Below are 17,197 nucleotides of genomic sequence, written 5' to 3' on the forward strand. Positions count from 1 at the left end.
AAGTGAATGGATACATGACACATTTTCAGCATGGTACACTAATGGTTATTGGTCAACAGTGTGCCATACAGTCTGCTGGACTAGACCTCATTGGCAGAGAGGATGAGCTAGGATTTTCAGTATGGCCATATACATTTCAACAAGAGTATTTCAGAGGCAAATAATATTATAATGAATTATAATTACTGCAGGAAAGCATAAAATAGGATTTGAGCTTCATGTAGAATTTGTCTTCTGATGATTGATTCCATAATCCCATCATGGGCTTTTCCAGATCAGGTCTGGAAAGGCTTCAGAAGCACTTTCAGAAGGATTAGTGATTTTTTTTTTTCCCAATCAAATAATAAAGTTCTTGCTAAAAATGACAAACTGAAATCATTCACATGTTCTTGGGATGAAATGAGACGAAGTGGAATGAAAATGGATGGCATCGTGTACACACACGTGCATGGGTGCACAATTTGTAATGCCTACTTCCATGGCCTATTTTCGGTCTGGTGGTTTGAATGGAATGTACATACATTAAAAAATGAATAAATATGGTTCCGAATCTCCCCAGACTTGCATTAAGTACTTCAATTTACATTTGGTTTGGAGCAAATATTTGTGTATTGCTTGGAGAGCAACAATATACTCACATATCCAAGGAAAATATTACAATATTATCAACTCTAGAAGTAAAAAAGGACAAAATTTCTTAGCTACCTGGAAGTTACTTTTTGTTTGGGGAAGAATTACAGGAGGATGGTCTTGACTGGACCCATTGGTTTCTTTGGGCCAATCCATCTCAGCCTCGATTGGACCAAAAAGCACAGATGTGGAATCTACGTTTTCTTAGAATGGAGGATCTCTGCTGAGTCTATTGAAAATGGCTTCAAAGTAGTTTCCATACCTGAATCACTTTGATAAACAATATATGTAATCTTTTTCCAGATTCCAGAAGCCCTCAGAATAAAAATGGCTTTTGAAAGTTCTTCATTTAAGGCTAATGCCATAAGGCTACTTGGCTGAATGCCTCCTGAGGAAGAGTGTGTGCCATTTTGCTGCCTTTGTTCTAATGACAGTTGTTGGTGCCATTGGGCCTCACCATCTGGCCTGAGGTTTGAGGTTTCCCCTCTTGGTTAGGTTCAAGCCTTGGCTGGAAAGTGAGGAGATTCCCAAAATTTACTTGGAAAGTCCAGGCAAGTGATTTGGGCAATCTTTTCTTTGGAAATGCCATTTTTCTCACCAAAATTTATATGTTGCTTCTGAAGCTAATTATTCTTTATTTCATTAAAAAAAAAAAAAAAAATGTTTTTATTTATTTATTTATTTGAAGGCCCAGACAAACTTGACTAGAAAAGAAGCCCAGGCAGGAGTTAGGATGAGCCCATGACGTGCCACACGCTCCAACCAATTGAAAGGCCACGAGAGGGGGAGGGCGGAAGTGACGAGACATATCCCTCCGCGGGGCGAGAGGGTCGGTGGGGGGAGTCGGCGTCTCTCTCCCCCGCGCCAGCTCCCGTACACGGAGCCGCATTCCTTGGCCCCCCCACCCCCTCCCTCGGGGCCCCCCCGCCCCCCTCGGGAAAAAAATCCACCCCAAATCACTCGAACCCGAGGGAGGTTTCTTTCACCCTCGGGGAGACGAGCTCTCAACGGTTCCCTCTCAGCCGTCTCCCCCAAGCCCCCGTCCCCTCCCCTGCTCCCACCCCCTTCTCCCGGCGCCGGGTGCAAGGTCCCTTTAAGGCGACGGCGCCTTCCTCGGGTCAGACTACCGGCGGCGACGACCACGGGAGGTGAGTGAGCGAGCGGGCGAGCCTTCTCTCTCCCCACCCCCTTCTCCCGGGGGTTCCGTTATCTTTTCGCTAGGCGAGGCGCTCCGAGGCGAGACAATGAGAGGGGGATGGGGCGGGTGCGCGAGGGGTGGGGGCGGGGGCCCGATGGCGCGCGCCCCCGCCCCCCGCAAGTGGCGGTGCGGCTCGCGGTGGCTGCGGGCGTGGGGCGCGGCGCGCGAGCGCGAGTGTGAGTGCGTGCGCCGCGGGAGCCGCGGGAGCTGCGCGGCGGGTCGGGCCGGGCGGCCCCTACTTGCCTGCTGGCCGCCCCCGCCCCCCGGCGTCTGCCGCGGCGCGCGCGCGCGCGCACTCGCGCCCCACGGCCCCGCACACACCCGACGTCCACACGCACGCCCGGCGCGAGGCGTCTCGAAGGAGTGGGCGGGCGCGGGCGCGGGCGCGGGCGGCGGCCCGCGAGGAAGGGGGCGGGGGCGCGGGCGGCTGTGAGACGGCTGGGCGCGACGGGAGGGGCGGGCGAGGGGGCGAGGCCGCGGCGAGGTGACGTTCCGGGGTGGGGGGTAGTGCTCGGTTCTCCCGCCGCGCCCCCGCCGGCGAAGGAGTGGGGCGCTCTTTTTGAGCGCGAGGAGGAAAATGAGTGATCTCTGTGCCGCTCCCCTGTGTTATGTAATCTCAGCTCGGTCCAGTAGTACATCCTAAGCCTTAGTGCACTGCAGTTAGTTTACAAAGTCTCCTCCCTTGGCCCTAAAATTTCTTTGGGTTGGCGCCGTGATTTATAAAATGGGATGAGGCGGAAAATCTTTTATTTTCTTCTGATGATTATATCCTGCCGCGGTGGGCGCCATGTTTATCCCAGGGACTATTTTTTCTAGATTCTCAGCACTTACTGGAAAGGAGTGGTGTCGTTGATCCACCTGCTTTCCTTCCTTTCTGCGAGTTGCCCTGATTTCCTCTCCCGTCAGACGCGGAGTTATTAACAGGACATAACTGGATATTTCTGCTCACTTTTCTTGGACGTTCTCAGCTCAGAAAAAGGTAGAGCTGAGAAAAGTCTTGGAAGTCAATTAGCCCAGTCTCGTTTTCGAAATGGAAGTAGGGAAAGAGTTATACCGTCTCAGAACAACTGCCTTCTTGTTGCAGATTGTAGACTAGTCTACTACACTCTTTTAGACACCTCCCACCGCAGCTCAAAACCCCAGAAAATGGAGTTTTACTTTCAAAGAATTTTCTCTTCTAGAGGGAGGGGAAATGGCAGGGGCAGGGAGGGCTGCTTCCTAATGAACGACGTTGAATTTCCCGACCCTGAGCTGCTCTTGGGACTGGGAGTTGGACTCTGAATTCGAACTAGTGCGCACAATCTTTAACTTTGGGATACTTAAAAAGTTCTTTGGAGATTGCTGAAAGAGCTGTTTGGGGGCCCTCATCCCCAAGTCTCTTTGGGTGGGATACGTAGTGCCATCTTCTCTACATTTTTAACTCGCAGCCCTTTGGCTGAGGTAACCAGCCCATTGAGAATTATTGGTTTAGTGTAAAAGTGCTCAATATATAATATTAAAAACAACTAAATGGCAATTTATGTCCTTGATTTCCTTCCTCTTAAAGTACCGTTGTAACAATCATGATGGTGGTGTATCTCCAACTAAAAGAACAGAATGGAGATCTTGGGATGAACAGGATTTTGTTTGTTTCCACCCCCACCTAGATTTTGGTGGTATAATCTAGGAAAGCAGGGGTTTTTTTGTTTGTTTGTTTTAGATTTATTTGAGAAAACAAACAAGAGGGAGCACAATTAAGGGGGTGGGGGGGCAGAGGGGGAGGGAGAAGCAAGATCTGCCGTGTGCAGGGAGCCGGGTGTTGGTCTGGGTTGCAGGGCCCTGAGATCATAGCCTGAGCTGAAGGCAGGTGCTTAACCGACTGAGCCACCCAGGACCCTTGGGAAAGCAGTTCTTAAAGGGTGGCCCGCTGATCTCTGGGGATTCTTTATACCCTTTCAGGGGAGCTGAGAGGTCATAACTATTTTCAAAATAGAAAAAGCTAAGATGCTATTTATCTTTTTTCCAGTGACATTTGCACTGATGGTCCAAAAGCAAAGCTGGGTAAAAGTACTGGTGGCGCCTTAGCACACCATGTGAGAATGCCCTTGATGAAGCAGTAAAAATGATTTTTACTAAAGCTCAACTCTTTAGTAGTTTTTTTTTTTTTTTTTTTTAAGAATCTGGGAAGGATGCATAAAGCACTTATGCTGCCTAAGAAGGTATGATCCTTCTCATAATGAAAAGCACTTGTGAGATTGAGTTATGAGCTGCTTATTTCATGGAACAGCATTTTTACTTGGAAGAACGAATGACAAACTACAGTTTTTCTCACTTTAATGTTTGGCGCATACTTTTTTGATAGTGAGGTGAGCCTGTTGTTTTGAGGAAAGCAAATGACAGTATTTGTTGTTAAAGATAAAAATTTGAGAGTGAAAATTAGAATCTGTTAAAGGTTGACATATTAGGTTTGACGGCTTTCCCAGTCCTTTTAAGCCTTTTCTTAAAACATCAGTGTTAATGACTGTGATTTTTAAATCTTTTTATATTATATTTATATTTATAGTGAAATATGTCAGCATTTGAAGGATGAGCATCTCAGTAAATCTTTATTTCCTAAGTGATCAATATCTGATGTTTCAAAATCATTACGGGTCAATGATCCTTTCAGAATGCAAGGTATACCAGTGTATTTTATTTTACTTTATTTTTTTTTAAGGTCTTATTTATTTGTCAGAGAGAGAGGGGGAGAGCGCTAGCCCAAGCAGGCTCCCTGTGGGACTCCATCCCAAGACTCTGGGATCAGGTCTAACCTGAAGGCAGATGCTTAACTGACTGAGCCACCCAGGCATTCCTAAACCAGTGGATTTTAATATGTGACAAAGTAGGAAAAGTTGATTGATAGGGATTTAGATTCCAAGATGCAACTATTCTTTAAGAAACTACCATTTGTTGAGTTCTAGTATTGTCTCAATATAGGCGACTACCTGAAAAGGTTTTTATACTTTTCTCTTTTCCTGCTATCTGTGAGGCCACATAGTCCATATACTTAACCAAAACAATATAGAGCAACAGACAGAATGCAATAAGCAGCTATGAGAACCACACTGTCTTCTATTAAGCTAGACCTTAAAGATTGGGAAAATGTAAAACAATGTTACTCTCTAATTATTTGGGGGAAAATAGCTTTTATTTATTTATTTATTTATTTATTTATTTTTTAAGATTTTATTTATTTATTTGACAGAGAGATCACAAGTAGGCAGAGAGGCAGGCAGAGAGAGAGGAGAAAGCAGGCTCTCCATGGAGCAGAGAGCCCGATGCAGGGCCGGATCCCAGGACCCCGGGATCATGACCCGAGCCGAAGGCAGAGGCTTTAACCCACCGAGCCACCCAGGCGCCCCGGAAAATAGCTTTTAATTGAAAATGTTATTTATGTTAACTGATGATTTGTTGTTAATTGCATTGTTAAGTACTTAACTATTTTGTTGTAATGCCTCATGGTAAATATCAAAAGATGTGATCCACATAAATAAAAACTCCTTTATGGTCCTTAATAATTTTAAGACCGTAAAGGGGTCTCAAGACCAAAAAAATTTGAGAATGACCCGGTGTGTCTTATGCTTCTGCTTTTGAGATCATCCAGATATGCCTCCATTTAGGAACTGGAGAATTTACTCATGTTCGTTGGAGTTAATAAAGGAAGAAGCAGTGGCTTGGGGAAGAATTCTAGAGAAAAAGGTTGATTTGAATCCTGGCCTGCATTATAGTTATCTACTAACCATAACCTTGGGCAAGTTACTTAATCTCTCTAAACCTCCTTTTAAATCTCATCTGTAAAATGAAGTACTTAGTTCTACAATTGTGAGAATTCACTGGGATGATGAGTGTAAATTACATAATAATGTCTGGGAATATCACCATAAAATAAAATACATTCCAGGTAATGTTTCCATCTTTGTTCTACATCTGTGTTTTTTTGTTGAGGGTGGAGAGTTCTGATTTAAATTACAAACCTAGAGCTGGTTGGTGCCTTTGTCAAGTCTGTTTAAAATTTTATAGATTCTTTGGCATTTCTGGTTTGTGATATTAAAGCCATTGCCACAAAAACACTTTTACATGTAACTCGGGAGGAAAAAGGTAAGTATTACTAACATATTACTGGTATTTAACAAAGTTAAATGAAATTGAGGGAGTAGAAATGAGGTTTAGGTATCATAACAACTGTCAGTGAGGAAGAGCTTTTCTTGGGAATGGGACTTCTGAATATTTAGCCCTTTAAAAATAGGGAATTTACTGCTTTAATTGTTGTTTTAGTAAAGAGCACATAACTTATATCCAGGTGCTTCTTGATAGATTTGCTGTCTACTAAATTGAAAATACTTTTTGTTTGGGAGTATTAGATTATTAACACATTGTGAATATTATATGTGAGATTCTACAACTGTTAGATTCTGTAAGAGACAAAATAGGTCATGCAAAAGACTGGATAAATAAAAGCTTCTTACAGATATAATAGTTTTATAGCCATGTTAAGTATTAAGTAGTCAGTCCTATAGGTTTTCTAAAATTAATATTTTTCAAAGCCAAAAACTGAGTTAACTTGAAAACAAATGCCAGTTGTTTTGAGGATTGTTTTTTTTCTCACTTGGTATAAGAGACCGTGTATTTGGGGCGCCTGGGTGGCCCAGTGGGTTAAAGCCTTTGCCTTCCGCTCAGGTCATGATCCCAGGGTCATGGGATTGAGCCCCATATCGGGCTCTCTGCTCAGCAGGAAGCCTGCTTCCTCCCTCCCTCTCTGCCTGCCTCTGTGCCTACTTGTGATCTCTGTCTGTCAAATAAATAAAATCTTAAAAAAAGAGAGAGACAGTGTATTCTTAAATGTTTTGTTTGTTTTTTAAAACATTTTTCCTGTTCCAAATGTTCTTTTTATCTTGGTTTATGGGCGGGTATGTACCAGTAGTGAATTGAAATGTTAAATTCTGAATTCTTCATTCCTGGTATTTACTTTATATCTATGAAAGAACCAGACAAATTAAAGGAGTTGAAAGCTTCAAGAGCCAAATCTGTCTGGAGAGTTTTGGTAGAAAACATGTTTTCCTAATATTATTTGAGATGAGGGTAGATAAACATTTGCTGCCCATTAAGTACCTCAAAAGTAGACTGACAGGTGTATCTGCTGGATTCTTTTTGTTGTTTTTAAATAACAGGTTGTTTGTAAAGATTCTTTGTATCTTGTTTTTCGATTATGTAGACTTTTAGTAATTAGGGCTTGAGTATAGACTACCATATTTGCCAGCACTTACGATATAATTAATTAATTTCTCTCTAGAAAGATGTATCTGGTATACCCATATTGTGGATGGAAAGAGGAATGCCAGAGATTTAAAAGGCTATGGGAATTGCTGATAGTCCTGTGTGAGCCTCAGTGTTGAGTAAAGCCTACTGAGTACACAAAAATTATGTTGTCAATGTAATTACTGTTATAAAATACAGAAATTAGATAGGTTACCAAGATGTCAGATGATGGGTTGGATTAATGGAAGATGGCAGAGTTCATCTCCTCCTAGAGTACCTCCTTGGTAGCCTACATAATCCACCTTAGATTCATGTCTTTTTTCTAACGTTACTTAATTATCATAGACATTTTAAGAAGTGTGCATATACAATCTATATGAAAATTGCTCTTAGAAATAAGAACACGTTAAGAGAAAATTGAGTCAACAAGGCTACCAGTTTTAGGAAATGGCAAAAAGATAGTGGCAGAATAGGGTAGCACAAAAATATCACAACCAAAATACGAATAGGTAGTTTTTACCTCCAGCTTTTTTCTTTTTTAAAATTTCAGCTTTATTGAGGTATAATTGACAAATAAAATGTAAGAGATTTAAAGTGTACATTATGGTAATTTCATGTACATTGTGAGAGGATTCTCTCCACTAGTTAGTGAACACATTCATCATCTCACATTTAATTTTTGTGTGGGAAATTTAAGTTCTACTTTCAGCAAATTTCAATTATATGATACTGTGTTATTAGTTATAGTCACCATGTTTTGCATTAGATCCTCAGATCTTACTCATCTGATCTCCCAACTTTTTATTAAGAAAATTTCATCCGGGGGACGCCTGGGTGGCTCAGTTGGTTAAGCGGCTGCCTTCGGCTCAGGTCATGATCCCAGCGTCCTGGGATCGAGTCCCACATCGGGCTCCTTGCTTGGCGGGGAGCCTGCTTCTCCCTCTGCCTGCCACTCTGTCTGCCTGTGCTCGCTCTCTCTCTCTAACAAATAAATAAATTAAAAAAAAAAAAAAAGAAAAAGAAAATTTCATCCAGGGGCGCCTGGGGGCTCAGTGGGTTAAAGCCTCTGCCTTCGGCTCAGGTCATGATCCCAGCGTCCTGGGATCGAGCCCCATATCGGGCTCTCTGCTCAGCAGGGAGCCTGCTTCCCCTCCTTCTCTCTCTGCGTGCGTCTCTGCCTGCTTGTGATCTCTGTCAAATAAATAAATAAAAATCTTAAAAAAAAAAAAAAAAAGAAAAAAGAATTTCATCCATAGGGGGCACCAGGGTGGCACAGTCGGTTAAGCATCTACCTTCGGCTCGGGTCATAATCTCAGGGTCCTGGAATCAAGTCCTGCATTGGACTCCCTGCTCAGCGGAGAGCCTGCTACTCCCTTTCCCTCTCTGCCCCCCTCCCCACCCCACTTGTGCTCTCTTTCTGAAATAAATAAGTAAAATCTGTAAAGCAACAACAACAACAGCAAAACAAAACCTCATGCATGTAAAAGTGAAAGAATACAATACAAGTACGGGCAGCGAACCCATTACCCAGACATGACTTTTTTTTTAAACGTACTAATGTCTATAAAGAAAGTACCAAAATGTGCATGTTTGCTGAAACACTTGAAAGTGAGTCATGACACTTCCACTAAATATTTCATGCATTTGCTAAGAATAAATACATCCTCCTGCATAACTCTGATGTAACTGTTCTTTCTAAGGAAATTTAAAAGTTATTCCTAGGTGGTGGGGGAAAATAGATGAAATAAGGGGATTAAGAGTATACTTATCTTGATGAGTACTGGATAATAAGTAGGATTGTTGAATCACTTATGTTGTACACTTGAAACTAACAGGGTATGTTAACTATAGTGGACTTGAGATTTAAGAAAGAAAAAATTTAAAAATTAAAATAATAAAAAGTAATTCCCAAGTATCATCTAGTATCTAATCTGTATATTCAAATGTTCCATTTGTTTCCAGAATGTCATTTATAGTTTTTATATGACCCAAAATCCAATAAAGGTTCACATGTTGCATTTGTTATGGCTCTTCAGGTTTTGTTTTTTTTTAATTCAGTTTGGTGCGTGTGTCACATTTTTTTTTTTTAAAGATTTTATTTATTTATTTGTCAGAGAAAGAGAGCACAGGCAGACAGAGTGGCAGAGGGAGAAGCAGGCTCCCTGCGGAGCAAGGAGCCCGATGTGGGACTCGATCCCAGGACGCCGGGATCATGACCTGAGCCGAAGGCAGCTGCTTAACCAACTGAGCCACCCAGGCGTCCCGCGTGTGTCACATTTTTAAAGAGAACATGTTACTAGTTTTATAGAATGCTCTATATTCTGCATGTCTGATTATTTCTTTATAGCGTGTCCCACCTTCTGGATTTACCTCATTATTTCCTTATGGTGCTTTTTATTCCTATTTTGTTTTGTTTCCTACAAACTGCAAGTTAGATTTAAATGCTTCATTTAATTGTCGGTGTTTGTTGTTTACAGAAGAACAAGCCATACATGGTTGGTGACAGGCAGAGTTTGGATTATTGGCTGACTTTTTCTGTTTAAACTTAATACTGTCAAAACCTTTGGTTTTCGAGATACAGAGCTACCTCTGTAACTTAAAAGTTCAAACATAACAATAAGACCGAGAAAACGCAGAAATAGATTTGCTTCATGTCATTTTGTTCACTGCCCTCTGAGAAAATGATTTGGAAGTTGGACAGGCAAGAAGGGTTGATACATTTAGCAGACGCAACCTATAGAGGAATTCCTGTAAAGGGGTCAACCAGAAAGTTTAGGGTGCCAGTGTGTCTCAGTCAGTTGAGCGTCCAACTCCTGGTTTTGGCTCAGGTCATGATCTCAGGGTCCTGGGATCCAGTCCTGCATGGGGCTCCATGCTAAGCGAGGAGTCTGCTTGAGATATTCTCTCCCTCACCCCCAAATAAATAAATAAACTTTTAAAGTAAAAACCCAGAAATTTTAGAAATGGAGTTAAATTAAAAGACTTTGGGAAATTATTTTCACAAAAATTATTCATTAGTCAGTACTAACATACCAACAGTTACAAGCAATACTGATAATAACCATAATCTTAAAAGATCGACATCATGATGCTCCTGTTTTATGAGGAGAAATTAGGTACTTGGGCAAAAAGAAGAATGGCACAGACGTTGTCAGATAAATACAAAGAGAAAATCAAGTTTCACGGGTAGATGATTATAAGGTGAAACAAACCAAATGCATAGGAGCTTTATAAAAATTAAATGTTTTTATTTTGTGAGATGTAACCATCTGAACAGTTCATTGGAAACTTGTTCATTTTCTGTTTTTGCAAAGATAGATATTGTAAAAAGAAATGATAAGGGCGCCTCAGTCCATTAAGTGTGTGCCTTTGGCTCAACTCCTGATGTCAGAGTCCTGGGATCAAGCCCCACGTGGGGCTCCCTGCTCAGAGGGGGGCCTGCTTCTTCCTCACCCTCTGCGCCTCCCCCTGGTAGTTTTTTATGCATAGGATGTGGAATGAAAATTTTCCCCTTCAGAGCATGGATTCCATTTGATCAAGGTTTCTCAGTCTTGGCACTATTGACGTTTTAGAGCAGATAAGTCCCTGGATGATGTATACATCATAGGATGTTTAATAGCACCCCTGACCATGTCAGTAGCACCACTCCCCAATCCCACCCATAGTTATGACTACCAAAAATTTCTCCAGACATTGCCAAATGTCTTCTCAGGGGCAAATTCCCATTTTTGAGTATCATTGAGTTAGATAAAATCCACTGGCATGGGTGAAGATTTCTTAGTAATGTCCTCTATGATTTGCTTTCCCTTTATGTAATCCATACACAGCTCTTGAACCCAAATTTCTTCTGCAGATAGGCTGCACAGCTTGGGCTGTGCCTGGTATGTGTTGAACAGTGGGATATGATGGAATTTTTTTTAAGTCTACTGAAAATTTTATTGAAGGGAGAAATGAGCTCTTCATTTAGAAATCAAAGGTATAGGCTTTTTGCTTTATCTAACACCCTTCCAACCCAGTTTCCTTGGAAAGGAACTTTATTAGCTATATATGCTTATAAGCTATAGATAGTTTTTGTTAGGAATAGTTGAGATTGATATTTGTTTGATATCTTTATCTTGGTCTTCAAGAAAAGACTGTCTTTCAAAACAGTGACTTGCTAAAGAGCTTGATTAAACTAAATGCATCCTCTTTGTTAACCTTTGTCCTTAAATTTTTAAAAAATAATTTTTTTTATTAAAGATTTTTTAAATTAAAGATGTTGTCTATCACAGCAAGGATTTTATCAGACACTGCTGAGTGTTGTGTCAGAAGGACTTAGGAGGGGCGCCTGGGTGGCTCAGTGGGTTAAAGCCTCTGCCTTCGGCTCAGGTCATGATCCCAGGGTTCTCGGATCGAGCCCCACATCGGGCTCTCTGCTCAGCAGGTAGCCTGCTTCCCCCCTCTCTCTCTGCCTGCCTCTCTGCCTACTTGTGATCTCTGTCTGTCAAATAAATAAATAAAATCTTTAAAAAAAAAAAAAAAAAGAAGGACTTAGGAGCCAACTGAAGAAGTTCCAGAGGCCAAAATAGGACATTTTTGAGTGTCAGTAAAATACTGCATTGGATCAAACACATAAATTATGTTTAAAATATAAGGGCGCCTGCGTGGCTCGGTTAAGTGTTGGACTCTTTTTTTTTTTTTTTTAAGATTTTATTTATTCATTCGACACACAGAGAGAGATCACAGGTAGGCAGAGAGGCAGGCAGAGAGAGGAGGAAGCAGACTCCCCGCTGTGCAGAGAGCCCAATATGGGGCTCGATCCCAGGACCCTGGGATCATGACCTGAGCCGAAGGCAGAGGCTTAACCCACTGAGCCACCCAGGAGCCCCAAGTGTTGGACTCTTGATTTTGGCTCAGGTCATGATCTCAGGGTTGTGAGATTGAAACCTTAAAATTCTCTCTCCCCCCTCCCCTGTCCCTGTCACTCCCTTTCTTAAAGTAAAGTGATAAGATATGATTTGATATGATATGATATGAGGGTGCCTGGGTGGCTTGATTGTTAAGCGTCTGCCTTCGGCTCCTCTCATGATCCCAGAGTCCTGGGCTCAAGCCGTGTATTGGGCTTCCTGCTCAGCGGGGAACCCTGCTTTTCCCTCTCCCACTCCCCTGCTTGTGTTCCCTCTCTTGCTGTCTTTCTCTCAAATAAATAAATAAAATCCTAAAAAAAATAAATTATGATATAATGATAGTTTAACAACAAGCTTATTGGTCACTTTGGTGAAATGCTATTGAATTATCTTGAAAACTGGTAAAGGGAAAGAAGAAAGCAGGATAGAAGGAATATCCACCACTGGGTAACCAAATAATAGATATATTTTGCCTTTTTGTTTTTTAATTTTTTTTTTTTTAAGTAATTTCTGCATCCATCATGGGGCATACTCCAGTGACTGAGCCAGCCAGGTACCCCTGCTTTTTGTCTTTTGTTTTGTTTTGTTTGGGTTTAGGATTTATTTATTTTATTTTTAGAGAGATAGTGTGGGGTAGAGGGTGACAGAGGGAAATTGGAAGAGACTCTCAAGCAGACTCCCCGCTGAGTGCAGAGTCAGTATGGGGCTGGATCTCATAACCCTGTGATCATGACCGGAGTTGAAATCAAGAGTCAGACACTTAACCAACTGAGCTACCCAGGTGCCCCTGTTTTTTGTCCCAATGAATAAATGAAGAAGGAATGATATAGAATGATTAGATCCAGCATTGAGCATGCCTGCTGATGGAGGAAAACCTCATCCTTACGAATAATCTGAGGGTAAAAACGTTCAGCCTGTATCTAATCATGCCACTAGGTCCAGCTCTCAACTTCAAGATATCCAGGGCACAGAGGCATGTAAATGCTATGGGTATGGGATCAGCAATATCCAGGTTGTAGAAATTATAAGAGGTAAACTGGTTCTTCAACAAGTAAATTGCAAGGGAGGGGGAAAAAAGATGAAGGACGACCTATAAATTAAAAGATATAGGAAACTTCCCAAATAATCGTGATATATATGGACCTTTTTTGGATCCTAATTCGAACAAACTTTAAGAAATATGGTGTTTGAGAGAATTTGAATTGAAAGTTGATATTAAGGGACTGTCAGTTTTTAGGCATTTAATGATACGTTTTTGTTATATGATCTTTTAAGTCTTTATCTTTTAGCGCTGCATACCAAAATATGTATGAATATGATAGGGATTAGCTTCAAAGAAATATGAAGGAGGGAGGGCATAGATAAAACAAGGACAACTTTGGGTTGGTAATTTTTGAAGCTCGGTGATGGATACATATCTACTTTTGTATTTAATTAGAATTTTTATCATTTTTTTTTAAATAAAGATTTTATTTATTTATTTGAGAGAACGAGCGAGCTAGTGCGCTCAGGCATATGCAGAGGGAGAAAGGGAAAAGCAGACTCCCTGCTGAGCAAGGGTTAGGGTTAGGTCCCCAGGACCCCACGATCATGACCTGAGCTTAAGGCAGCTGCTTAACAGACTGAGCCACCTATGCCCCCTATATCTCATTTTTAAAATAGCAGAAAAGAATCACAGCATTCTTGATTCAGAGACTCATAATTGGAATGTGATGAAAGTTTGCCACTTCACTTGGTTATAGTATGATTCTCAAATTTGCTGCCCATCCCAATTTTTCTTCTTGATGTGGCACTGCATTAGCTGTGTGCTAGCCTTTATTTTCTGAAATCTTATTCAGAAGAAATGAAAATACCCCTAAATTGAGTAAGAATTGAATTTCAACTTCTTTGTTAATGTGAGAAGTACTAAGTGTGAATACACTTAACAGCAAAATAATAGAGAAGAGAGGGGGGAAAAATCCAGGTTTTTGTTTTGTTTTGTTTTCCTTGTGAGAAATTAAGTTAAAGGTTTGGTGTGGAAAGAGGTGTTAAATATGAGTAGAGTGATAGTTTGGGAAGATCCATATATTGTAGTACTGCGTATTTAGTAATTCCTGCCTTCTTCGATCAAAAATAGTTGAAAGGTGACTGTATGCCATGGATCATTTGAAAGACCACAGAGAATGATGGTGTTTCTGTCATGAGCATCTTGGTAGAGATATGAAATAACGGCATTTCATCATATTAATGAAAGTTTCTTTTTGATAACTGGAAAACTACAAGAAGGGTGCTAAATTCCCGTTTTCATTTTTCCAAGTTTGTGAAGTATTTAAGTTGGTATCTATCGTGGTGTGGCCCATCTTTTCAAAAGAGTTGTTTTTTGACCCTGAACTACAGGTGCTAAAAGAATGATCATGCTCAGAGATAGGAGTCTAGGGCATAATTGAGGACTGTTTGGGGAAAAAAAAAAAACACCTTGGTTTCAGTGTCTTTCAGAGATGTTAGATACAAGTTTGTGAAATGTGCTCAGTTAGCAGATGTGTTATTTTTTTTTCTGGGTTGACAAGCCTTATTGGTTAATTCTATCTTGTTTATTGTAAAGAATTTGGAAACTATTTTCTGAGTTGAATTTTCTACCTGTCTTGAATCTTTTAATTTTTATTGGTTGTCTTGGCAGAGCATATATCTGGGGAGTTCTTTTTCTCACTCACTTGGTAGGAACTAGTTAGGTGACAGATACTTAGCCCTCTTTTCAGATTTACTCTTCCCGCTCTGTTTCTTTGAGTATCTTTTTCATGGGAGGACTTAACATAGTGTGATTTTGTGATCACATGGAAGAAACTTTTGATTATTCTTACTACAACTCATTGCATTACAAAATAAAACATATACTCAAGTTTCTTAAAATACTGTAAATAGTTGAGGTAAAAGATCAGACTTTTGGATATGCTATTAAAATATCCATATGCATGACGTTGAAAACCACAATTTGCATTCAGATAGCTCTGCTTGCTCAGAAGGAAAGTTTCCTATTGATTGCTCAGCATATGTATGGGGAGTTTGCTTGCACCTTGTCAGGGTTGAAAGAAGGTGCTTGAGAACCATTTATAGAGGTTATCATCCACAGTTTATATGCTTTCTGCTGGTTGTTTGATACTTATGCATTATTTGTCTGTTGGCTAGGAGCCTGAGAAAGTTAAACAGCAAAGAGAACTGGTGTAAAATTACATAGTTACAAAAGAAAGTTGTTGGGGCACCTGGGTAGCTCAGTTGGTTAAGTGCCTTCTGCAAAGGTCATGATCCCAGGGTCCTGGGATTGAGCCTTGTGGCGGGGTGGGGGGGGGTGGGCTCCCTGCTCATTGGGGAGCCTGCTTCTCCCTCTCCCTCTGCCTTGACCCCCCCACCTCGTGTGCACGTGGTCTCTCTCTGGCTCACTTGCTTTGCTCTCTCAATAAATAAAATCTTTAAAAAATAAAAATAAGAAGCAAAGTTGTTTAGAATGTTTTCTTTTTCAGTGAAACTGGACTGGACAATACAGAAATTTGTGTTGTGCAGTCTTTGCTTAAGAAATGCCTGTGATATGGATTTGGCTTCTTTTTAATTCGGTTTCTGGCTAGCATCGTCTTTTATATAGATAAGTTCAATGTGAAACTAAGAAAATTTAAGTTGGTACCTTATATATATGGTTTTTTTTCCTTGTACGTATCTTCTCCCCTCTGTGATTTTGGTCTGGGAAGACAAATAATTAAAATAGAATATTAGAGACCAGTTAGAATCAAGTTAGGCACTTTACCCATTGAAACTGTGGGCAGTTGGCTACAGCTAACTCACCTGGGACATTTCAAGGGAATAACACCATCTGTTGGGCATCTTCAAAAGAATCCATCAAGTTGGATCCAGCTACTTAGAATATTTATTTAGTTTTAGGTTGGTAGTTCTGTTTTTGGCTTAGGGATTTGGTAAAAAAAAGTTTCTGAAATACTAAGGGCACTGTGAGAACCTTTGCATTAAAGGCTTTGTTTGAACACTGAGCATAATGCTTCTACAATTCCAAGACAGATTGACCTTTAGTCAATTAGTATGGCGGGGGTGGGGGTGGGGGGAGTGAGGGGCAGAATAGCAGGCAATATCTTTGTCTGCATTGCAAAGGTGTAAGCTTTATGTTTATAAGGAGCATATAACTTATGCAACTGTTTTCAAAGTAAAGGCTAACTCCAAAATCATGGTGAAGTACAAGGATACAATTTGCAGGGGTGGGGGACTGTCACCCACTTTCTGAATTCAGAGCAATCCAGAATTTGACCCTGCAACATCATCGTTTTGAAAGAACACCTAACAAGCCTGTGTTTATAAACTGGGACTAGACTGAGGTTCTTTATTTTAATTTTTTTTTTAAAGACTTTATTTATTTATTTGACGGATAGAGAGATCACAAGTAGGCAGAGAGGCAGGCAGAGAGAGAGAAAGGAGAAGCAGGCTCCCGCTGAGCAGAGAGCCTGATGCAGGGCTTGATCCCAAGACCCTGGGATCATGACCTGAGCCGAAGGCAGAGGCTTAACCCACTGAGCCACCCAGGCGCCCTCCAAAATATACATTTAAATTAAAGGACCCTGTACTTGCATGATTTGCCTCACCCTAATCACAGCCAAACCCTAGGTATTATAAATTAAACTTTTATACTCTTAATTATTGAACAGTTTTCTGGTCTTTTTCATAATGAGTTTTTTTTTCAAGAATAAAAGTTAAAATTTTGGATCCTTCTAAATGTGGGAGGGGGGAGGTTAGGGGAAATAGAGGGAGCACGGGGGTGGGTTACTGATAGATTCAAGAACCTGATTCCATATTTTGTATAAAATTATTTCTCTCATTCTGAGGTCAGTATCTTATTTTGTCTTTTTTTCTTGTAGCATGGCGGACACCGACCTCTTTATGGAATGTGAGGAGGAGGAGCTGGAGCCATGGCAGAAAATCAGTGATGTCATTGAGGATTCTGTCGTTGAAGATTATAATTCGGTGGATAAAACTCCTACAGGTAACAAAAGCTCATGATCTTAAATTATTTAAATTGATTCAGTTGGATTGCATTTTTGTTAAGAAAGTGTGAGGCGGAAGAGGACTTTAAGAATCCAGGGATGCCTCAGTGTGGCACTGGTACTTTTTTTCCCATGCTCTAGTCTGTAAAGTTTAGCCTCAGTTTCTTCATACATAAAGCTAGAAACACTATACTTAA

General features: G+C 40.9%; 1 protein-coding gene across 1 annotated transcript in view; it reads left to right on the plus strand.

The window, feature by feature from the left end:
* The first annotated feature begins 1,756 nt into the window (after positions 1–1,756).
* The window catches only part of POGZ (pogo transposable element derived with ZNF domain), a 48,077-nt gene continuing 32,636 nt past the window's right edge, over positions 1,757–17,197 (plus strand). The window contains exons 1-2 of the mRNA XM_080800007.1: positions 1,757–1,778; positions 16,875–16,999. Of these exons, the coding sequence (XP_080656133.1) occupies positions 16,876–16,999 (124 nt within the window). The 5' untranslated portion in view covers positions 1,757–1,778; position 16,875. The remainder of the gene's footprint in view (positions 1,779–16,874; positions 17,000–17,197) is intronic.

This window comes from Martes martes, assembly GCF_963455335.1.
Source record: "Martes martes genome assembly, chromosome: 4".
Taxonomy (NCBI): Eukaryota; Metazoa; Chordata; class Mammalia; order Carnivora; family Mustelidae; genus Martes; species Martes martes.